The following is a 25,569-nucleotide window of genomic DNA, read 5'->3' as shown; positions in this document are numbered from 1 at the left end:
CACGTGAAATCTTGTCCAACACTATGAAAATGTGGATATAATGGGGTTGATTTGCAAAGTGAATTTTCACTTAGCTATGCGAATGAGAAGCTAAATTTACTTTAAAAATAATATTCGTAATAATCAAGTTTAGGGCAAATTGGAACTTGTTCATTCTGGTGCATTGCGTTAATGCACACATGTTCATGCATCTTTTTTTGTGTTAATGTGTGTTTGATTAAGGATGGCCTATTTATATAAAAGGGCTTCCTTCACACTAGAAAAGTGACATAAAAATAAGAAAAAATTGTTTGCTATTACAGTGAAACAAGGTACCTTCATATTTAAGTAAGTGTATCCTCTTAGTGCACAACACTTCACAAAGTCTGTAAAGAGACTGTAACAAAACTGTGCAATCCAGTGCAATTCAGCTCATTCTTCCACCAATAGGATCATACTGTAAATATTCTTAAGGTGCATAAAAAAAAAAAAAACACCCAGTTAAGAAACAGGCAGAAAAGATACAAAGGGCAAACTCCATCGCTTAATACTGTTAAAATGTGCATTGTAACAGGAGCTCCTGTTCCCCTGATGAGGTCTGACATAGGATAAATGTGTAGTGAGGGACCTGGCGTTTGACATCATCTCGCCCGCCAACTGCCAAGCGGGGGCAGCATTTTCTAGCCTCATGCATTCCTTGCTGTTTGTGAGAGTACCCTTTCATACAAAATAAATATGATGCACATTGAAATTAGTATTACACTATGGAGTTTGTCTCTGTCCTTTTTTATGCGCCCTAAGGATATTTATGATCCCATTGGTGGAAGGATGAGCTGGGTGATACTGCTGCCACACTGAGGATTACATGATTAAGTGCTTGTTTGGAGTTGCTAGTTCGAATATCTAATGCTTCATATACACGGGACATTTTTACAACCTCTCCTGAACGATTTAACTTGACACTTTTACGTTTCAAGGCGCTAAAAATGCGTTTCAAATGCCTTTAGGACACCTGTCCTAAATCCATTTTTCTAAGTTCGAAAAAATGCTTCTAAACTCAACTGCCTAGACAAGACCATAAACGACCCTGTTACCATGTACTTACCATCTGGTAAGACACCTGGCCACTGGGTGTTGTGTGATGTTGGGTAAAGCACTGGATTGCACAGTCTCTTTACAGACTTTGTGAACTGTTGTGCACTAAGAGGATACACTTTCTTAAAAGGGAAGACACCTTGTTTCACTGTACTTGCTAACAATTTAAAAAAATATAGTTTTAGGTCTCTTTTCATTGAAGGATGATGGCTTAAAATCTTTTCCAGATTGTGAACTTATTTGTTTCAGCATTTGATTGCAGTTGCATTTTCAAGCCGACACTTTGCTGCATTCTACTAGTTTATTTATTTAGATACCAAGTGCAAAAAATTATTTTTTTACTAACACACCAGAACAGACCAAAAATCGGATTTGCACCATTTGTTCTGAAGCAGCACACCACAACGCACAGTAATCCTGCATTGGGTTTATACATAAGGTTCTATTGACAATAAATGATTAATGCAGCAAAGAGCAGTATGCAGAGTGCCCTCACTGATAACAGTAAAAAACAGGTTTTAGAGTTCTGACTTCCGTAAGAAGAACATTAAGTAGTAACGACTTGCAGATACCATCAGAAAGCTACTAATTATTTCATTGTGAATCATATGTTTAGACAGTTTGTGTACATGATTACAAATTGTGTTAACACAACATTTTATATTTTTGCTGTATATTGTTTTAATACATTTTGATTAGTCTGATTTAAAATAGAATTTCTTAGTTCTTACATTTGGCGTGAACATGTGACGGATGCCATCAATGGAGCCATTCAAAAGCAAAGCCCGCACAAGGAAACAGGTGAGGACCACATATGGAAAAAGAGAGCTGAAGTACATGACCTTGGGGGGAAAAAAAAAAAACACATGGAACAATCTCTAGATATAAGCCAAGATTTCACAGGTATGAAAGTATAGTAATGATCAATAGATACATATACATTCTCATGCTTCTTAATAGGCTATCATTAATAAGCTCACAACATATTACAATCTGACTGTACAATCTCCTTTAGAGCTATGCAAGTGCAAGGGCCTATATATTTGGTATGTTTATTGCTTGATCTTGTTTAAAATACTTTCCCAAATAGCATATCATTTTAAATACACATAGCTGAACTGTAGCCTTACCTTTCTTCTTGCACAGTTTTACAGACTTCTCTCTTGTGATAACATTGCTCATTCCAATTTCAATGCACACTTAGCTTTTCAGAGGGTACATTTGAAGCTGCAGCAAGTAAGACCCCTTTCACACCAGGGCGTTCTGCAGGCGCTATAGCGTTAGAAATAGCGCCTGCAATCCGCCCTAAAAAAGCTGCACCATTGTCTGTAGTGTGAAAGCCCGAGGGCTTTCACACTACAGCGGTGTGCTGGCAGGACATCAGGGAAAAGTCCTGCCAGTAGCTTCTTTGGAGCGGTGAAGGAGCGGTGTGTTTACCGCTTCTCCACCACTGCTCCCCATTGAAATCAATGTGGCAGCGCTGCAATACCGCTGGCAAAACGCCGCTATTGCGGCGTATTGCTGGCGGTTTTAACCCTTTCTTGGCCGCTAGCGGGGGGTAAAAGCACCCCGCTAGCGGCCGAAATGCGCCGCAAATCCGACGGTAAAACGCCGCTAAAAATATCGGTGTTTTACCGCCCACACTATGGGCGGTGTGGTGTGAAAGGGGTCTAAGAGAGAGCCTGCCTCTTTTCCTGGCTAGGGGACACCCAGAATCATCTAGCACTTTGCTTCCCTGCTGAACTGTCACTTGCCCACACTTTTCATTTATTGGAGGCTAAGCATTACATGTGGGAGTTAACACAGCTTCCTGATTTCAGGAAGCTATCTACAGCACCCTACTGGCCCCTAATATCACCCATGATTTGCCTGCATTGCATAGAGAAGCACAGTGACCTAGCGTGAATGTCACTGGGTTCAAAATAAGGCATGTGATGAAAAAACAGAAATGTTTTACCTAATAATATCAGTACCATGTTGATGAGAGGGGGAAGGAAAAAAAGAAAGAATATAAAGCAGACCAAATCTCAGCTTTAAAATACAGCATATAAAATTTGTACATTTTACCTAAAAAAAAACAAAAAAAATTTATATATATATATATATATCTATATATATATCCTGTTTCCCTGAAAATATAATATAAGCCTTGCCCCCCCCCCAAATAAGCCCTACCCTGTTTCCCCAAAAATAAGCCCTAGTTAAAGTCCTTGTAAATCTTATTTGGGGGGTAGGGCTTTATATTGCAGCCATCACCAACAATCACGCTAGGTCTTATTTTCGGGGAAACAGGAGATATATATATCTCTCTATCTATCTCATATATATATATAACCTAAACTGCAGTTTGGTTTGGGTACAATTGTTCTAAATTTGGGCCTCAGCATCAGTCTGACCAGACTATAGGATGTCCAGCCTGGCCATAGGGGACACTGTCTCTTCTGGCAGGCATGGAACCACAGTCTGGTTGGGTGCTTTAATGTTACTTTCTCTTGTAGCCTGCCTAGTGGGAATGTGACTCTTGCTGTGCTTTCTGGGAGAGGGTACTTAAGATGCGGATGTCACGTGGTTCAGGGTTCCGGTCCAGAAGTATGTTCTGACTCCATGGTCCTGGTCTTCCTGACCAGCCCCCAGGAAGGCTATGGCCTGGGGTGCAGATCCACCTGACTTTATGTCTCGGGGCTGGCTAGCCCGAGGCAAGGAAACTAAAGAGGATTTTGAGGTGTTTTGGGTGCCATCTCCGCTCGGGGAGAGGCCCAGTAACTATAGCTATCATAGCTATCCAGGGGAGGACTCTTCAGAAGAAGGCCACGTACGGGTTGGCTTCTTAGCAAGAGCCTGGTGGGGCTGAAGTACCTAAGTGAATCCAGTCTCGTGGGTATCGTCAAACTGGCTGAAAGATCCAGGTATCGCACGAGTGTTCTACAAGTTTTACTTTCCTGCATGTTCTACAAAAAAGTCTGTGGCAGAGACTTGTTCCCGAATTAAGCACCTTGTTTGCTGCTAGGCCTTGTGAGAGAGGGACTATCCAACTTGAGTGAACATCCAGTTGTGAATATCCAGTTGTGAATGGCTACTCTCTGGATTTAGTCAAAGTAAGCAAGTCCTTCATTATTGACGTTGACACTACGAGTACCTGAACTTTCTTCCTAACCCTCTGATCCTATTTTAAGAGACTGTTCGTTGACTACGTTTTTGCAAATAAAAATCCCTTTATGCGGATCTGTCATCAGTCTCTGAATTTACTGGGCCATCTACCACGGGAACCCCTAGACACAAATCGAGGAGAAGAAGGTAACGGTAAGCCCAAGCAATCAAACCAGCTGCTCTTTCGGAGGTAAGTGCTACAATATAATATATATATATATATATATATATATATATATATATATATATATATATATATATATATATATATAATATTTGATCTCTCTCTCCCTCTCTCTCATACACAGTTTATGTTATACTTTGTAATTTAAAATGCTAATATATACAAACCTTGCCAGAAGACTGAATGCCTTTAATCATGGCAAGGCATACAAATATCCAAGCGACAAGTAAACAAAGAGTCATTTTCCAGTTCAGTCCTCCACCTTCTGTGATTGAGTTGGATATATTTAAGGCTTCTCTGTACCAGTAATAAGTAGTTGCAGAACTTTTCTCACATTCCGGCTCAACAACTAAATGAACAATAAAACACTTGTGAAATTAACAGCTAATATGAAAGTAAAGTCATCATTAATTTAAAGTATTGATATACAGAAAATTACTGTGTAATTGACCACTACAAACATACTGTAAGTTGTTTTTGTTTTGTTTTTTAATAAAAAAAACAATTGCAACTAGGGTGCACTGTAGACTTATATAGAGGGTTTTCAACATTTCCCATTAACTTGGGGCATAACTATAAACCATCAGGACCCATAGCAAAGTTTTGATAGGGTATCGCCCTAGCAGCCTCTCTCTGAGGACCAAACTTGCAAGGACTGCTTATTTTTATTCCTCTTCCCCATCTTAAAATGCTGCAAAAAACAAAAGTGAACAACATCTGTAAGAGAAAAATAAAAAACGTTAGGTATTATGTTTACCATACCCTAGCTTGTACCTAGGTGAGGGTGATGTCACTATTAGGCTCAGAACAAACTGTGTCTGTTTGGCTTCTGTTCATATAGATGCTCAAATATATCTGTTCATACACACACACACACACACACATATACATATACATATACATATACATATACATAGAAATTCTACTTCTATATATGATATATACTCAGCTTCTCACTTTCAATGACTGTATCCCTAGCAACTGCCGCCATTACCAGGCCTAAGCAAAAGGGCAGGAACAACAGTGATATCACCACCCAAACATGGTCACTGGCCATATTTGAGCAATGCCATTGAACAGTTATGGCCATAACAATATTTTATCAATGAGGTCACTACTATCCCCAACTCTTCCCCCATATAGATCCCAAATATTTTGGAGTTCCTTTGGAGAAGTCTATATGGCTTTATAAAAAAAATAGAAGCCAGAAAGGAAATGTCATTTACGGGCAATTTAACCTCCCTGGCGGTAATCCCGAGTGTAGCCTGGAGTTACATTTCAGTACCATTGGTAACCCTGAGCGACACTTGGGATTGCATTGCAGAATCCTGGTACAGCTTACTTACCTTGTCACCAGGATCCTGCAATGTCCCCCACTGTGTCTGCGGGCTCTGTCCTCCGCCCGAAGCTCTGTGTTCCAGGCTTCGTTCCAGCAAGTGTCACGACTCATGGGGCCGAGCCCGGTGGCAAATTCAAAATGTACACTAAACATAACACATACAGTACACTGTGATCTTACAGATTACATTAGTGTATCAAATAATTTCACATCCCGTTTGCCTCTAGTGCTTTGTCCAGTGCCCTACATGCAGTTTTATATTATATATACAGTTCTTTCTACCTGTAAACTTGAGATTGCCCATGGCAACCAAAAAGTGTCCCTTTGAATCAAAAGTGGTTTTAGACCAGCTAGAAAACAGCGCTAACAAATTAGAATCACTTGCAGAATTGAGCGATAGTGATTCTTGGGGAAATAAATTTTATTATTATTATATCATTATTTTTTATATTTATAGTTATTATATTATAATTTACGATTTCGTGTTTCGAACGTTATTATACCCGGGATGTCTACTAGACTCTTGTTTGGACAGATTTAAGTGTGGTATTCCTAAGAATTTTAGGCCAAATTTCTATGTAAAACAATGTACTGCTTTGAGAAGCAAACATCTGACATAATCATACCGCCAGGGTGGCTACAAAATGACTGGCCCCGGCCAAACTGAATTTTGTAAAGAATTGTTTTGCACTGGTACATGTTCCCCAGAGCACTGCCCATCTTCTTCACAAGCCTTTGCCTATAAGCTCAGAAAATGGGCATTTTCTATTTGACATATGCACCTTCCATTGATTTTAATGGGTTCGGCATCATCCTAACTCTTCATCGAACACTGTCTGAACTGATCCAAGGGCACTTCAGCAGCGGCGCTTTTAACCCTTTGTTAACGGCTGTTAACAAGGGTTAAAAGCACCCAGCTAACAGCTGAAAAGCGTCTCTATAACAGTGGTAAATCGCCGCTAAAACTAGCAACTAGGCCACCACCCCAGTGTGAAAGTAGCCTTGCACAGATGTTGACAGATTTGTAAACATTGTTAGAGAGAAATAGGGCTTTTGTGTACCGTACATACAAAAAGTCGTAGATCTTTAAGTTCAGCTCATGATAAATAGGGGCAAACACAAAAGTGTTGCGTTTATAACTTTACTCGGTGTAAGTCCAGGAAAACTTCCCCCTACAGGTGTTTCCCCTTTTTTTGCAGCAACAGTTTGAAGTGGGGTAGTGGGGTACACCAAATACTGTAAGTGGACCTTGCTTAAAGAACAAGATTCATGGTAAAATAAAATATGTATAAATCAAAAACAGGTAGCAGAATAGCTGTCAGCATGATCAGTACATTCCTTGGGATCAGTGCTGTGGATAGAAGCTGCCACAGAAGAGAGGGCAGCAGAGCCGGAAATTAACATTTTACTGTAATTTTCCATCTAACTATTCTGCCTTCCTCAGCTCCCAAGGCTTTTTTCAACATCAAATGATGTATTGAATCTCAGGACTTGATGCATATTCTATGCTTTTTCATCACCGCTGAGCATTGTGGTTTAGCGTTCCTGCACACAATTACTCCATAATCATAAAACAAATGTATTTAAATTGTTAAGCTTCAACTGTATTGCCAGTTTGTAGCTGAGAAAATACAGCTGTATTTTTTTTACAGCCCCAGATAGACTATGTTAGGTATACAGGGTTAATTTTAGAGTGCCTGGATAGGCCGTGATAAGCCAATTAATCTACTCCTGGGAGAGGACTAGATTTTGTTATTCATAGCCCTTACAGCCTTGGGCAGACTATACACAGTGCACATTTCTTTGCTGCAACCATAGGTTACAGGAAAGAAATCCACACGATTCCCACATCAACACAGACAGTGCTGACAGGCAAATCCCTCCTGCCGAGCAATGTTCTGCTTGGCAGAAAACAGAGATTATCGCTAGCAGCTATAGCAGCCACTAGTGATAATCTTAAGAGAATCTGGCAGGTTGGTTGTATCCAAGGTGATTGATCTATCAACTTGGTACATTCAGCTTGCCCATTAACAGTTCGAATCTTGACCGGTACAGCATTCAAACCGTGTATGGCCGGCCTTGGGCTCCATGCACACTGGGCTTAAAAAAAAAAAAAACTAAAAAAAAAAGCCAGTTCCCTTGGCAGAAAAACAAATTAAAAAAAAAAAAAAACTTATATAGAGCATTTTTGTACACAGTGTAAGTGAGCTTAGGTGAATTTCTGCCAGAAAGCTCCAATCAGAAACACAAACAAGAAGGGTTTTTTTTTTCCAGCCTCTACATGCCGAATTCAAAATATGCCTGTAATCACTAATATTCATGGACACATAGGATAACATTGAGCGTCTTCTACAGGCAAAACACAAAACTGCTGTAGAAGCAGCGATTTTTAAACCAGTGTGCAAGAAGCCCAAAGGCCATTCCAGCAGATAAATAACTGCTCTTTGCTACACAGAGAAAACATGGGAGTGCCATGACTACTAGATATCCTTAAGACTCTTCCTGTGCATCTGTCGTCAACTCATCTTGGCTGAAGATTTCACAGAGAGTCAGAGTCAACTTGCATCCTAAATCAGGTAAATTAATACGCTTATCTCTAGTGCTGGACTTTGCACAATGGATGGTGTAACATTATAGTGCTGCCTTTGGCAACAAAACACAGATGAATACAATCGTGCCAGCATAAGTTTGGTCATCTTTGCTGAGAAGTTATTAGGCGTTCTCTTTTCATTATAATACATGGTGAAGCACCTAGGTTAAAAAAGTGGTAACACGAGGATCACTTAAAATTACTACCTCTCATATGGACCCATCAGTATGTTTTCACAGAGGCTTAAGGCTAATAGCAGTAAATAAGCAAAAAGCTAACAAAAAAAACAAAAAAAAAACAAAAAAAAAAAACTAAAAACTAAAATATCTAGATACCAAGCTGCCCCTTAATTGGACTGTGCTGGAGGGTTCAGTCAGGCACTACCCTGTTCCCCAATCTTTTGGGACGCAATACTTTGTTTGCACAATATGTCTCTTCAAACATTAAATCAAAATCCTAATATACTTTACTGTCACTATATTTTTACTTTATCCGAATTAAAATTATAAATAGGTATTATATTAAAAGCTCACAGGTGTTAGAACCATTTTTCACCAAAGGGCACTGATCCCAGGGGAGCGGATGCTGGAAGGACTGCGAAAAATAAAACAGACTCCATCCAATGATGACATTGTAGTAAAGTGCCACAAACAAACAAACCTGTAAAACAAAAAAAAAAAACTAGTGAGTCATCATTAAGCCAGGCAAACAGTATTTTGAGACAGTCCAGCAATTTTAGTCCCTATGCTTCTCATGACAGGTTTTGTTTAAATTTTTAATGAGCATATCTGAGCTGAGCTGCGAAAGGACAGTAAGGCTGCTGATCATGTTGATGGTTAGAAAGTATAGAAGACAAGAGGATCAGACTAGCCATTAGTGAAATTGAAAGTGAAAATAATTGCAAACTGCAGTGCTCTGTACATACAGAGGCCACCAAGTGCCTGCACTGTTGTCCTGTATCTGGCTTAAAATATTTCTAATTCTATTTGTATATCTTCTAGAAATATAAATCATTAGATATGCAGTTATAGGTTTTAATACTGGGTGGGTAATCAAAAAAAATCTAACTTCTCAGGTTTTTGTAGTAGATGAGATAAGAAAACAGAAAAGCCAACACTAAGTCAACTCAGACTATATCTAAAAGAAATGAACATTTAACAAAAGAAGTATTCATTTTTAGTTTTAGAAAGTTTATTATGGTCCCCTTCTTAGATTTGATATGCTCTTATAAATGATTGTGCTTCAAGTTCCTCGTGTTCTTTATGCATGTGACAATCAATTTACATAGCATATGGCTTTTGCAAATAAGTTCCAGGAAAATAACTACTGGCCAGATGCTTCTATTCAAATAATACAGCAGATACATATTTTTACATCAATTAATGTTGACACCATGTTATCACACAAAATCAACACATTTTAAAAGTATCTTACTGCTACCAATGAAAGCAATTATACTTTAGCAAGCAATGACCTTCATTTCATAATGATGCACAAGATGAGGTTTTATTAAATGGTGGCTTTAAAACACCAGCTCCAAAGAAGAATCAAAATTTAAGATCAGATAAATGGTCAAATGAGACAAATCATGAAATTCTTTAGCTATGTTGGAATGAAAATTGATACTGTTCTATATTAGCAAGGAGTATACACATATGATGACTTACAATACAGCTTGAAAATCCAATTCCACCCATTTTAGGGCTAATGTAATTCCAAACACCAATACTTCCTCTTCGTATTCTCTGTCCTACAGACAGCTCCAAGAAAAACAGTGGAATTCCGATAACCAGAAGGAGGATTAAATATGGCACCAGGTATGCACCTAAAATGAATACATTAGGTTTAATATAACTTCATCTATGTCCCTGAAAGGTCATAGCTAATGTAAAAGACAAGAAAGAATTATCAATTTTTTTACAAATATACCCACCAGAAGAACCCATCCTATTGTATAGTTTATTTTCCTTATAACTGATTAGCTGAATATAGACTAAGTTTTTACCAGATTTTTTTTTATTTTATTTGAGTAACTACAATACTACGTTAATAATAAAAGAAAAACTATGGATGTGTGCGCCATACTAAAAGAATTTAACTGAACCTTTCATCTAGTTTACAGATTTATCATTAAAACGTATTCTTAAAAGTGGATATCTTTAAAGTGGTTGTAAACCCTTACAAACCACTGTGACCTACAGGTAAGCCTAGATTAAGGCTTACCTGTAGGTCCAAGAAATATCTCCTAAACCTATACGGTTTAGGAGATATTTGCCCGAAGACAGGCACCGCTGTCTACGGCGCATATGCCGTAGACAGCGGCGCGCAGGCGCACTGAGCGCGGCATTGCCAACAACGGAGCTGCGCGTGTCGGCTCCCGTGCAGATGCGTGGGAGTGACGTCATCGCTGCTCCGCCGAATGACAGCGGCGGAGCTGCGAGACCCCACCGAAAAGATGGATGCGCCGGACTACAGGGGACAGCGGTGACATCGCTGGCTCCTGTGTCAGGTAAGTGACACATAATGGGCTACTATGCGATGCATAGTAGTCCATTATGCTTTGCCTTTGCAGGAAATTAAAGAGGAAGTAAACTCATCAGGGTTTACTTCCTCTTTAAGCCAGAAACCCCTTCCTTTGAGCAAAACTTTAAATTTGTTCCAGGAGTCTGACATTTTCAACTTCTGACAACCAACCTCATCTGCCTGCTCCCCATTTAATAGGAACGTCCTTAATGACCAATGAAGTGCTTCCAATGATCCTGGTAAATGGAAATTGGTCACGGCTTAGCTCTAAGGGCACACTTCTATACCAAGGTAAAATTAAATCAGAGAGGCATGCAGAGGCAAATGTTTCTATGCATATCTAAATCTGATCTATTGGAGCTATTTTGAATGAATACTGAATGAGTACAGAAGCTTCAATGAAAATACTGCCATGTGACTTAAACACGGTGGAGTAGAATAGAGGCCCTGACAATTTTCTGTACAGAGGCTTTTTGCAATTTTTCTGTTGCTGTGTACTTGAACAGTACATGTCTCTATGAGCCTTTAGTCTTGTACACAACTGACAGCTCAGGTTGGAGCTGCGGTTTTAATAATCTAAAGTTAGTACAGCAATCTCCCCTGCTGAGCTATTGTGTTCTGACAAGGGAACGGCCCCCCTGCCAGAACACTCTGGTCAGCGCCATCAGCCACTGGGAGCTGGTCGGCAGACCTTTTTTGGTCACGAGCCTTCGGCCAACTTCTGTCGTACTAGCTCCCTTATAGCAGAGTTCCACCCAAAAGTGTAACTTCCACTCATTTGTCTCCTCTCCCCCTCCGGTGCCACAATTGGCAACTTTCGGGGGGGGGGGGGGGGGAAGGGGGGACAGGATACCTGTCTGACAGATATTCTGTTCCCACTTCCAGGAGTCCGGACTGCAGCCCGTGAAATCACCGCAGGGCTCCCCTCTCCTCCCTCTTCGCTCCTCCTCTCCCTGTCAGCCAGGCTAGTAGGAGAGAAGAACGGGGCCTCGCACATTTGCAGTAAGGTTCCCGGAATGGATCCGTAAGGCTACACTGCCGGGTACCATTACCCTCAATGGCAGTGGCAGCACCCGACATCTGATGGAAACATCAGCTGCGGTGCTGACATTGCTGGACTCCAGGACAGGTACGTTTCCTATTGTTAAAAGCCAGCAGCTGCAGTATGTGTAGCTGCTGGCTTTTTTTTGGGGGGGGGGGCAGAATACCACTTTAAAAACAGGGGCCGAATGCTGGCCAGTTTCTATTGAACCGGCCAATGTGGTCCGACATTTGGCCCGTGTGTACCAAGTTATAATTATGCAGTAATTGTCTTTTAAACATCCACAGCAGCGGATATTTATTTTTTTAGCCAGTAATTGCTTTAAAGTATTGGCATGGACTCATTTTTCTGGCAATATACAGTATCTCACAAAAGTGAGTACACCCTTCACATTTTGTAAATATTTTATTATATCTTTTCATGTGATAACCCTGAAGAAATGGCACTTTGCTACATTGTAAAGTATTGAGTAACAACACAATGTCTAAACTGCTGGCAACAAAAGTGAGTACACCCCTAAGTGAAAATTTCCAGATTGGGCCCAAAGTGTCAATATTTTGTGTGGCCAGCATTATTTTCCAGCACTGCCTTAAACCTCTTGGGCATGGAGTTCCTCAGAGCTTCACAGGTTGCCACAGGAGTCCTCTTCCACTATTCCATGGTGAAATCACAAAGCTGGTGGATGTTAGCGACCTTGTGCTCCTCCACCTTCCATTAAGGATGCCCGACAGATGCTCAATAGCGTTTAGGTCTGGACACATGCTTGGCCAGTCCATCACCTTTACCCTCAGCTTCTTTAGCAAGGCAGTGATCGTCTTGGAGGTGTTTGGGGTCATTGGAATTCTACCCTGCGGCCCAGTCTCCAAAGGGAGAGGATCATGCTCTGATTCAGTATGTCACATTACATGTTGGCATTCATGATTCCCTCAATGAACTGTAGCTCCCCAGTGCCGGCAGCACTCATGCAGCCCCAGACCATGATACTCCCACCACCATGCTTGACTGTAGGCAAGACATACTTGTCTTTGTACTCCTCCCCTGGTTGCTGCCACACACGCTTGACACCATCTGAACCAAATAAGTTTATCTTGGTCTCAAGAGACCACAGGACATGGTTCCAGTAATCCATGTCCTTAGTCTGCTTGCCTTAAGTAAACTATTTGCAGGCTTTCTTGTGCATCATCTTTAGAAGAGGCTTCCTTCTGGGACGACAGCTATGCAGACCAATTTAATGCAGTGTGCAGTGTCTGAGCACTGGCTGGCTGACTGTCCACCCCTTCAACCTCTGCAGCAATGCTGGCAGCACTCATACATCTATTTCCCAAAGACAACCACTGGATATGACTCAGAGCACATGCACTCAACTTTTGGTTGACCATGGCAAGGCCTGTTAAACCTCTGTATGATCTTGGCCACGGTACTGCAGCCAAGTTTCAGGGTCTTGGCAATCTTCTTTTAGCTTAGGCCATCTTTATGTAGAGCAAAAATTATTTTTTTCAGATCCCAAGAGAGTTCTTTGCCACGAGTTGACATGTTGAACTTCCAGTGACCAGTATGAGAGAGAGCGATAATACCAAATTTAACACACCTGAGACCTTGTAGGAGGGAAAAATGGCTAATTGGGCCCAATTTGGACATTTTCACTTAGGGGTGTACTCACTTTTGTTGCCAGCGGTTTATACATTAATGGCTGTGTGTTGAGTTATTTTGAGGAGACAGCAAATTTACATTGTTATACAAGCTGTACACTCACTACTTTACATTGTAACAGTGTCATTTTTTTCAGTATTGTCTCATGAAAATATATAATAAAATATTCACAAAAATGGGAGGGGTGTACTCACTTTTGTGAGATACTGTATATTGCTGCTTGAATAAGTGATTACAATATGCATGTTTGATTTTAAAAAGGAATGCTTAGTAGTCCTGTAAATATTTTCTTTATTATGGTCAGGACTATCAAATAGTTTTTAAAAATACATTTTTTTTAGCCATGTAAATATGATAATATAGCATATTAATATTCAATACTCTATCCAGCCAGCAGTGGTGCTCTAGTCTCCTTTTTCTATATTTAGCCTGATTATATTTCAGCTTTGCTGAAAGAAGCCCATTTATTAAGAGTGCTTAAATGACTCATCATAGATGGCTCAGTACAATAATTTAACTGGACAAAGGGGGCTAAGAAGCAAGTCTTATCTGCTGTGCTGTATCTTTATCTAACCTATAGTGCTTTAAGAACTTTTTTTCACATGTTAAATGTTTTTTGTAAAACAAAGTTTATACATTTGTATGTATTGTAACCGGTACTGGCAGCAGTTAACCATGGATGAGAAAGCGACATCCAGGAATAGTCCAAGCAGCTTTGTCCTGCACTTCTATTCAGTAATGCAGCAAACAAAGTTTTAATGCAGGAGGACTTTGCACAGTAAAGCATAAAACAAACAAATTTGCCCATCTGAGCCACTAACTTAAAGGGGTTGTAAACTGTCATGTTTTTTCACCTTAGTGCATCCTATGCATTAAGGTGAAAAAACATCTGGCAGTCAACAGACCCTCAGCCCCCCCATTTTACTTACCTGAGCCCCATAATTCCCATGTCAGAGACATGCTGTCCCTCTCTGCATGGGGTCCCAGCTCTTGATTGGATAGATTGATAGCAGCACAGCCATTGGCTCCAGTTGCTGTCAATCAAATCCAATGACACGGGCACTGGAGGGGTGAGGCGTGTCTATGGATGCCAAATGCAGAACTCAGGAGCGCACCCGCAAGGTAACCTCCCCGGGAGAGCGCTTCTCCTAGGGGTTTACCTGAAGTGTGGAAGAGCCCTCAAGGGACCCCAGAAGTCAAGGATCGGGGCCATTCTGTGCCAAACGAGCTGCACAGTGGAGGTAAATATGACATGTTTGTTATTTAAAAAAAATATATATATAAGCCTTTACAATCACTAGCAGCAGGCTACCACAGCAGAGAGAACAAGAGAGAGTGTCCATGACATCAGTCAGCTCATATTTATAAATTCCTATAGACATCTGAGACTAATAATTAGGTCTGGCTACCAGGTAAGGTGTGGACCTATATATGGAGGCTTTATCTCCCTCAGGGCCAAGTGTATTAAAGTGTTTGTTAACCTAAAAAAAATGAAAAAATAAAGATCCTGTTCCTTTAAAGCATGTTATAAAGCACAGTGCTTGTGCTGTGTCATTTGGCCTCCTGTATCACCTGAAATACCTGGCTGATCCTACCTGGTTCTGCCCTCCCCTTTGTCCGTGCCCTCCCCCTCCCCTGCTGGTCAAATTAGGGTTACATTTACAATACCCTCTTGGTGGATTCATGTAATGTCCCCCCTGAGACTGTGCTTTATATTAAAAAAAATAAAATAAATGCAGCTATATACCCGTTTACAGAGCACAGAGCAATGCTCATGAGACCTGCTGCCTCTCTCCCCTCTTGCATGACAGCTGCAGCAGGCAGTGCCACCTCTCTCCTCCTTCCTTCCTGAAAGATGTCAGCGGGGGATCCTTGGCCCCTGCCTACTGCAGTAGGAGAGAGAGTTGAGAGCCAGCGGGTCATGTGAGCACTGATCTGTGCTCTGTAAAAAGGGATATAGCTGCAGTTTTTTTTTTTTTTTTTTTTATAAGGCACAGTCACAGGGGGGACATTATATGAATCAGCCGAGAGGATAATGTAAATTTAACCTTGTGGGTTAACAACCACTTTAAGATTTAATTAAACAAAAAGGCGTTTTTTTTTTTGTTTTTTTTTTGTTTGTTTTTTACACATGAGCGATGTTACAGTATGAGTTTATTTGAAATCTCCAGTAACAAATGTAAATATTGTAATGAGTGTATTTTAGTTAAAGGTGTATCCATGTGGGTCCTTATATGTCCCTGAAAATAGCTGAGAATGCGTTCATCCAAATGTAAGCTGTCCTGCCAAAAGTAATCTATTATTTACCAGTCATACTGTATGTTAGAAGGCTTATTGCAGACAATTTTGGACCAGGTTAATTTATCTGAACAGTGGGACGTAAATTTCTTTGTTTTACATATATCTACTTCAAAAAGGTCGCTCCAAAAGATATTCAATGAGGATGGCCATGCTTTCATGAATACTTATTTTTCCCTCCAAAAAGGTTGGGAACTTACATACTTAAATTTTCCTTCCAAAAAGATTGTGCTAAGGGGGATGATTTATGCTAAATATGTGTGCTTGTGAAACTGACCAATCTGGTTTGCTGTATGCAATTGAGAGAAGTTAAAATAAGAAATTAGGAGTAACTTTTGGAACACCAGATAACAGAATGAGACCCTCACAAACAGTTTAATGGTAATTATTGAATAGATCCTTGGCGATGATCTGTTGTCGTATGTCTCTTCTTTCTTACTGATTGTATTTAGTACTGTTAGAGCTCACAAACAGCCATAAACTCTGGAGCCCCTCACCATGTGAGATACCTGGGTGACAATCTAATTTTCCACAATACTGCCACCCAATCTCTCTTTTTCCCTGTCTCTATTCTCAGACATGTGGGAGGAAACACATATTGCCAACAAACAGTGAACATGTGACAGTTCATCACAATTCCTTAGCTTGGGCTCTGGACTGTCTTTTTGTAGAGGCAGAAATCATCTTGTGACTCTTGCATAGCTATCTTTGTTCCAAGCCATCCCTTGTAGAGATGAATGGTCTGGAATCAATTGGAATTAATTGCCCAAAGTATAATTTCTCAATCACTATGGCCTTGACATTATTGAACTGTTCCTCCCTAGAGCAATTACCGTAATTTCAGTTTCCACCATCCACAATCTTGCCAGCCAGTGCCTCATAAAATATATATGCAAGCTAAGTAAAAAATAACCCAAACTCAGTTTCTTACCTCCTCCATTTTTCTGGCATAGATATGGGAATCTCCACACATTTCCCAAGCCAACTGAAAATCCCACTTGTGCAAGAATGTACTGGAGTTTGCTGTTCCATGCAGGTCTCTCATCTTCAATATCGGAGCCTTCTTCAATGTCTTGGTCTTTATCTATCTCATCTTGGACCATTAACTCGCTCTTTTTGAAATTTTCTTCACATGAATCCTCATTGGATAACAAATCTTTAACTGATTCCACAACATCATCGTCCAACTCTCTCTTTGCTACTTTACTGTTCTTAGGCATCTGAAGTAATGAGACAGTTTCTGAGTTTGCTTAAGATATTAAGATTTGAAGTCCTCAAGAACCACTTTCTATCAAAGTCAATTTTGGTAAAGAAGTGTTGTAAAAATGTTCACTGCTGCTTTCAGTTCTAAAGTGTCACCAAAAATATGTTTTTTTTAGAGATCCATAGTAACTGGGAACCTAGAAAAGAAGAATATATTTCATTACTTTGAAAAAGATCTTGAAAATATTTAACAACAACTATATTCTTGCAGTGCATTGGGGTCGATTTACTAAAGAATTATAGGCTACTCACTTAGTAAAGTGACCTTTACTTTGGGTAAAGTTTTTTATTTTTATTTCAAATCTTCTTTTTATTTTATTTAATATATTTAAATTCACATATACAACTATAGAACAAATACATTCAATAGTTCCCCAAACATACTTATTTCTTTTCCTTCCCCCACCCATATCCCTCCACCCCTCCAAACCTCTCCACCTCCAATTCCCCCCACCCAATTATATTAGATACCCATTATAAACAACAACTTATCTAAAAAAATATAAATAAATACAAAATTAAACATTCTGGTTTTTCCTTTCTCCCTCCCTCCTCCCCTCCCCATTTTCACTCTCTCCTTCATTCATAACACTTACATCCCTTTCACTCTTGCTCTCTATTCACACCACTTTCCCCAAATTTTAACAAATTTCCTATAATTACCTCTTTTCCTATATATGTATTCCTCCTTTTTTATTATGTCTTTAACTACTTCCATCCATTCCTTTACTGTGGGTGCTTCCCTCCTCTGCCATTTGTACGCGATTAGTTTTCTCCCTTGAAAAAGGCATCTGATTACAGCTATCTGGATATCCCCCAGGACCTCCTCCTCTTCCATCAATCCCATTATACAGATTTTGGCTTCTACTTCTAAAGATAACCCAAGCACTTGATTTATTTTTCCTATTATTCCTTCCCAATATCTATATAATCTTGGGCATCGCCAGATCATGTGTATCAAATCCCCTCTTCGATCTCCACATCTTGGACATTCTGCATCTTGCCTACTCCCAAACCTAAACAACTTAAAGGGGGTATAATATACCCCATGTATTAAATACATTTGAGATATAATATGTGATGGGGATAATGAAACTTTCGCGCCCAGCGCCAAAACCCTCTCCCACTGTTAAACCGATATTGGGCCCACGTTTCCCTCCCATTTTACCCTTTTTTTTTTCCTCTGTCACCCCTTCTTGTTCTGTTCTTTTTAGGTACCCATAAATATCTGAGATAACTCCTTTCGATGTATTACTATTTATAATTCTCCTAAATACTGGCATCTTGCTCCACTCCAAAACCCTTCCTCTGAATTGTGCCTCTAACGCATGTTTTATTTGTATATAATTGAAGAAGGTATAGGCAGGTAACCCATAATAATCCCTTAGTTCCTGGAATGTTTTCAACCTCCCATCCCTGTACAGTTGTGCCAAGAAGTGGACGCCCCTCCGATCCCATTCTACTAATCTCCCCATTTTTTTAATTTCCTCTAAATTTTTATTTTCCCATATTGGGGAAAATTCCATATATCCTTTATAGCCCAAAATTACTTTTACCTCCTCCCAACATTTGACCATCAGTTGAACTGTAGGGCATCTGGACCTAAATGAATCGGCCTCCACTGCTTCCACAACCGTATCATGTGGGGTATCCCACCCCAAGGGGCAACCTCCCTTCTCCTCTATTACTACTAAATTACCTCCTTTCATATACTGTAATTGTGCAGCCAAAAAATAATATCTCATGTTGGGTAGTGCCAACCCTCCCAATTCCCTTGGTCTCTGTAATACTTGTAAACTAATTCTTGCCACTCCATTCTTCCATATTACTTCTCTGAACAAACTTTCCATTTTTTTAAACCAATATTTTGGAATCCAAACTGGTGAATTCTGTATAACATACAATATTTGAGGCATCCATACCATCTTTATTAAGTTGCACCTACCAGCTACTGACAGGGGGAGGTTCTTCCATACTCTGATTTTCCGCTTTAATTTTGACATAAGTGGTACTAAATTCCCTGCTATGTACTGCCTCGGGTCTGGCGTCATGTTAACTCCCAAATACTTCATTTGCTTAACTATTTTAATTTGGGATACCTGTACTGGCGATGGAGTATTCAGGGGATCCACTGGAAGGAGGACTGATTTTTCCCAGTTGATTACAAGTCCAGAAAAATATCCAAATTCTTTTATTAATGTCATTGCCGCCACCAATGAGGGCCCCGTATCCCCCAAAAACAGTAGCACGTCATCTGCATACATAGCGACCTTTTCCTCTTCATTCCCCCTTTTAAACCCCTTGATATCCTGCGCTTCTCTCAAGGCTACGGCCAGAGGCTCCACCGAGAGGGCGAAAAGCAGGGGCCACAAAGGGCACCCCTGTCTTGTCCCCCTCTCCAGGTGGAACCCCTCTGAGCATTCCCCATTTATCCTTACTTTCGCCCTTGGTCCTGTATACAGCACTCTTATCCAATGCATAAATCTCGGCCCAAATTGGAATTCCGTTAACACCTTCCTCAAATAATGCCATTCCACACTGTCGAAGGCTTTCATCGCATCCAAGGACATGACTGCTCTGCTCCCTTCATTTTCTGACGGAATCTGAATATTTAAATAGGCACGTCTCACATTCATATTTGTGGACCGCCCTGGGATAAACCCAGTTTGGTCCTGGTGTACTAGTTTTGTAATTATATTTTTTACCCTTGTTGCAAGTACTTTTGCCAGAATCTTAACATCTGAACACAGTAACGATATAGGTCGATATGATGCAGTCTCCAATTGATTTTTCCCTTCTTTTGCCAAGACCACCACTGTGGCTTCCATCATTGATGGCGGCAACTTCCCTGCTTCAAAGGCCCCATTAAGCACCTGTAGGAGAGCAGGTAAAAGTATATCCCCAAATTTTTTATAAATCTCTAATCGGTAGTCCATCCGGACCTGGGGCCTTCTGATTTATCATTTCTGCTGTTACTTTTTGCAACTCCTCCAGAGTCAATGGAGCCTCCAAACCCTCCCTATCTTCCTCCGATAAACTGGGTAGTGTTATTTTCCCGAAAAATTCCTGCATTTCCCCTTCTACATTGGGATTTGAGATTTTATATAATTCCTCGTAATATTTTCTAAACACTTCCACTATCTCAGATGTTGACTTCCTTATACCTCCCTCCCTGTCCAAGATCGCCGGTATTATTGGGGATGAACTATTTAATTTGGCAATTAATGATAAAACCCTCCCCACTTGCTCCCCTTCTCCAAAGAGGGTCTGCTTCTGGAACTGCCTTTTCTTCTCCTCTTTCTCCCATATAAGTCTTTTATAGTCTACCTGACTCTCCTCCCAATCTCTATAACTCTCTTCTGAAGGGGACCTTAAATACCTTTCTTCTGACCTCCTTATCTTCTCTTTTGCTTCTATTTCCTTAGCTGTCCCATTTTTCTTAATCTGGGATATCTTTTTTATTAGTTCCCCCCTTAGAAAGGCTTTCAGGGCATCCCACATTATTCCCAAAGATGTAGAACCTACATTTAAGCTCAAAAATTATTTTAAATTCGCTTTTACCCCCTCCATGTTATCCATTAATTCTAACCAGAATGGATTTATTTTCCATTCCCTTCTACTGCATCCTCTCCCTATTGTCATTGAGAGAGTTACAGGTGAATGGTCTGAGATTCCCCTTGGTTCGTACTCCACCTTCTCCACCATCCCCAGCGCTTCTTCATTACATAGCACCATATCGATCCTGGACAAGGTGGAGTACGTCCTGGAATGGCAATACTGTTTCCTTAATGGGTTCCACCTTCTCCATATGTCCACAAAACCTGTTTCTTCACAGAATTGGAATAGCAACCCACTGGGTCCCTCCCTACTACCTGCCCTCTGTGGGAACCTATTTTCCGGTCCATTATCATGTTAAAATCCCCCGCTATTATAACCGGGATTCCAGGCTTATCAATTATAAATTTCAACAGTTCATTTAATATTTCCGCATTAAATGGTGGTGGGATATACACACTTGCAATCACACATACTTGGTTTTCTATACCGCAAAAAAGAAACACATATCTCCCTTTATTATCTATGCTGCTCTGCCTGCAGGATAAACCCGACCCAGGATCTATCAGGACACTTACTCCCCTTGAATAAGAGGTGTACGTAGAATGATATTGTATCTTATACTTCCTGTGTCTTAGCACACTAATTGTATCTCGGTCCAGGTGGGTCTCCTGCAAACAGAGCATCCCATAATTCCCCGTGTTTCCCATAGAAAATATTGCACGCCTCTTCAACTGTTCCTTCACCCCCCGCACGTTCCAAGAACAAATTTTTACACTTTTAGTGAAATTCCCTACTTTGCTTCTTACTCCCATACTTAAGCCCAAAGTCACAATGTCAGACTTCTGCTCTCCATTCTATGTGCACTCTCTGTGTCATTAACCCATGGTCTTCCCCCTACTATTTTCCAGTGCTCCCTATTTAGATCACACTCATATTTCATTTCTAGAATTTGCTATATTCCATGTACACATTTTAACACATTTTATAAACGTTTAACAATTTATTGCCTTGTACTTCACTCAATTTCATTTTCTTGTGACCTTTTCGCCAACCACCATTTTTATTTCTATTCCACTCATACACTCTGTGTTTAAGTGTTTTTTGTGCTAATAACAATCTTTTACCGTACCTTCCAATTCCCTTTCTTAACCCTTCAACCTCCTTTCTCACACTATCATTCATCCATTCAAACACACCATCCCTTTTTTCTTTCCCTTTCCCCTCCCCACCCACCCCATACCCCACTTGGGGCCCTTCTAAGGGGCTTCCAAAATGACCGTTATGGCCTCCCAAGGTGATATATCCTTCCCACCTACCCAACCTACCAACCCACTCCTATTACTCTTATTTCTAAGACATAAAAATATTCCCTTTTGCAGCCGAGGGAGGAGAAAAAAAGAAAAAAGGGAGCAAAGTAATAGCATTCCCCCTTTTAGTCCAAATCAACATCCGGTAATGGTGTCTATTTTCTTTCTATTTTCATATTATATTATTCCCCTCTGTTGAAGCTGGCACTCATTTTTCTCCATCCACAATTTAACTTCTTCTGGACTATTAAAGAATACGGTTTCCCCCAGTGCTGATACTCTCAACTTTGCCGGATAGAGTAGTGCATAATTCACTTTAAGACTTTGCAATTTCCTTTTACACTCTATAAACTTGGCTCTCTGTCTCTGTAGTTCGGGGGAAAAATCCGGATACAGTGAGATCTTTATCCCATTATATTCAAGATTACTCAGTTCTCCTACTCTTTGGAGGATGGCAATTTTATCTCTATAGGACAATAATTGGATGATTATAGGTCTGGGCTGGGTTCTTCCTGCCACCATCCTGAACGGAATTCTATACGCCTTTTCAATTGCAAAGACTCTTGATAACTTCTCGCTCCCCACTTTTTCCTTTATCCATGTTTCCATAAATTCAATAGGACTATTGCCTTCACTTTTCTCCGGGAGACCTAAGACTCTAATATTTTTTCTGCGTATGATATTCTCCATATTGTCCATTTTATCCATGCACACATTTAACTGGCCCTTCACCACTTGCATCTCTTGTTTTAACGGAAACAAATCATCCTCCACCTGGCTGACTCTCCCCTCCAGGTCTGTAATACGAACTGCAGCTTTCTGTACTTCGTTTTTTAAGTTTAACACATCTTCTCTTATCTGTTTTAATTGATCTGATACCTCATCCAATGATAATTTGCATGTGTTAACCGCAGATAAAATTTCTTTTAAAGATGGTTCTCTTCCTTTTATCAAAATTCCTCCTTCTACACCAATCTCAAAGTGCTGTTCAACACCCTTCTCTATGGAGAGATTGCTCACGGACTCCTGTACTCCCAATATTCCACCTGTTACAACTGTGGTGTCTAGTTGGGCTGTTGTGTTTGCTGTTTTATTTAAACTTGCCGACAATGTTTGTCACCAAGCCCTGGCTCTTCCTTCCAGCTGTTTGTACAGCCATTGTAATCTGCTGCCGCCCCTCTCCCATTTGCACATTCTTTTTAGGTGTTTGGTTTGGAGTCTGATTAGGTGTATGGGCATATCGCTCAAGTTTAGAAGCTATATTTGCAGCAGCTGCGCCTGTCGGCCCGGACGAGTGACCCGCTTTCTCCTTAGCACTGCGCAATGTTTGTGACCCATTGTGTGCGGCCGCCTCCTCCACCCCCCTTTTCCTGGTCATACCTTATGGTCTGATGTCTCTTCCACCGGGGGGGGGGGGGGGGGGAATAGTGCTCTATCCCTCCCTTCGCTTTTCTTCCCTCTCTCACCGGGATTTTCTGCGTAGGGATCGGTGTTCCTCTATGGGAGAGCTATCTACGGCGGCCTCCACACTCCTCCGCTATTGCGCTCTCTGCTGACCAGCCGCTCTGTTACTTTGCGGCGTCACCACGTCACAGCGTCCCGTCGTCTCAGCGTCTCAATGTCCTGGGTTCTCCCTTCCTCCTCCTCCTCCACTCTACCTCGGCTGCATTAGCTGCTGGAGCGGGCGGTAGGTCTGAGCCCGCCGCAACCTCTCACCCTGACATCCGGTCACGCCCCCCACTTTGGGTAAAGTTAAGTTGTGTTAACTTCTATCATCTAATTGTGTGCATGCAAAAATCCATTTTTTTTAGTCCTAGGACATCCAGCATATTCTCTGTACATTTGCTCGGTAGGTCAGCAGGGCGGTTGCGGCTTGGCCTCATTCACATGAATGGGTCAAGTTAAACAGCAGTACTGGCCACTAAATGCAACATGACTGATTTTTGCTGCAACCACACCATGGGTATAGCACTGAGTGGCTGAATTTCTGTTTAAGTGGGTGGTCCGGGGGGCCTCTTGCTTTTACCAACCCCTGGCCATCCATGTGAACGAACCTTTACTGTCAATATAAGCTGGAATCCCACTCATACATGGGAGTATAAATGTTTGAGCTATATTAAAGGATGGAGTCAGTCTATCATGGAATATAACTAGAAGCAGGACACAAGTTCTCATTGTTACATAAAAGGAAGATAAAGCATGTTCAGTGTTAAAGCATAGATGATTTTGAAGCAGGATTCCCAATATAAGTTAAACATGGAGAACCTAGTCATAAACCTTCTTAAAGTCATTTACCAGCTTTAACGCCGTTACAGTAATCATGAAAACATACTGCACAGAATATTTATAACTACTTGGTAAATTCCAAGCTTGGGATTAAAGCAAATGTAATTTTGGTTAGGGAGGATTATTTTACTTTAACTCTCTCATTGTGAAAAAAGCATAAATCCTTTATTCATCGGACACCCCCCGTACTCTAGAACATCTTAGGTAGTGGAATATGCTGAATTCTTCCACAGCATGATGTAGCTAAACCTTATGCGTTGCCTTAGAACTATACATTCAGCACAGGTTTACCACAAAGCAAATTCAACCCTTAATATTTTCCAAGTGTTTAATCAGATCATACCCAATAATTACATGTAGGCTTCCACTGTAATTTTACTATAATTTTTCTTGATGTTTTATATTTATTTAAAAAGGACCAGCCATAAATGGTCCTCTGCAAAAATAAAAATCGAAATATTTAGTGTTATTACTATTCAACAGGATTGCATGTGAAAGATTTATACTTAACACCCCCCCCCCCACCATATAGCCTAATTTAGGTTATCTGAGAATGAGTCTTGGAACTAGGATTCATGATGATAACACATACTGTCTCTGAGCTTCTAAATAACCTTAAGCATAACACAAAGCTATCCAGCTGTTTACATTTCTTATTAAGGTGTTATTCATACTTCTATTTAAATCTGTTTCTGTATATTCTTATATATAAAACTATTTTCAGCCAAATGTCTGAGACACTTTCCCTCTGCTAGGATTTCCTACATTTCACAGCTATAGGACTTAGTCAGGGTCATAAATATACAAGATAAAAACATCCTGTAAAGTGTGGCAAGGAATTGTGGGACTGTTAAAAAAAAAAAAAAAACTTAAGTCAAGTGGCCTTCGGCTGACCATACATTATACAATTATCTTGAATAATTTTCCTTTCGCCTTACCCCATAATATGAGGTCAAACCTAAACACTTTCAATTTGTATGCAATAAGGCAGGTCTTAGAACTACATAGTTGATCGTAAATCTAAAGAAAAATAAATAAGAAAATGTTATAATGTATAGCCAGCTTTGGGTGCTTCCGGTTCAGGAGGTCTGTGCTGCAGGCAGAAGTAGAATAATGCTTACACGTCACAGCTCTGCAGCCTCTATTCAGAAGAACTTTTAAATCAAGTCCTGATATTGCAGAAGAAAAAAGGAGGAAATTTAAACATGCACACATTTCATCTGATGGTAGATGGCTTTTTGTAAGAACCCTAAGCCTGCATTCGCAAGTGAGCAGAGTGTATTTCAGGTAATGTCTTAGCTTTTTTTT

At 40.4% G+C, this 25,569-nt stretch overlaps 1 protein-coding gene across 1 annotated transcript in view; it reads right to left on the bottom strand.

The window, feature by feature from the left end:
* SLC6A15 (solute carrier family 6 member 15) overlaps window positions 1-25,569 on the bottom strand; it is an 86,810-nt gene that overhangs the window by 37,244 nt on the left and 23,997 nt on the right. The window contains exons 2-6 of the mRNA XM_077471854.1: window positions 16,779-17,247; window positions 10,002-10,159; window positions 8,868-8,994; window positions 4,573-4,754; window positions 1,806-1,916 (exon numbers count right to left, since the gene is read on the bottom strand). Of these exons, the coding sequence (XP_077327980.1) occupies window positions 1,806-1,916; window positions 4,573-4,754; window positions 8,868-8,994; window positions 10,002-10,159; window positions 16,779-17,067 (867 nt within the window). The 5' untranslated portion in view covers window positions 17,068-17,247. The remainder of the gene's footprint in view (window positions 1-1,805; window positions 1,917-4,572; window positions 4,755-8,867; window positions 8,995-10,001; window positions 10,160-16,778; window positions 17,248-25,569) is intronic.

The sequence above is a fragment of the Lithobates pipiens genome, unplaced genomic scaffold, assembly GCF_037356315.1.
Source record: "Lithobates pipiens isolate NorthernLeopardFrog02 unplaced genomic scaffold, aLitPip1_a1.2 Scaffold_8, whole genome shotgun sequence".
Taxonomy (NCBI): domain Eukaryota; kingdom Metazoa; phylum Chordata; class Amphibia; order Anura; family Ranidae; genus Lithobates; species Lithobates pipiens.
The sequence above is the reverse complement of the archived record's forward strand: the minus strand, read 5'-3'. Positions and strand labels throughout refer to the sequence as shown.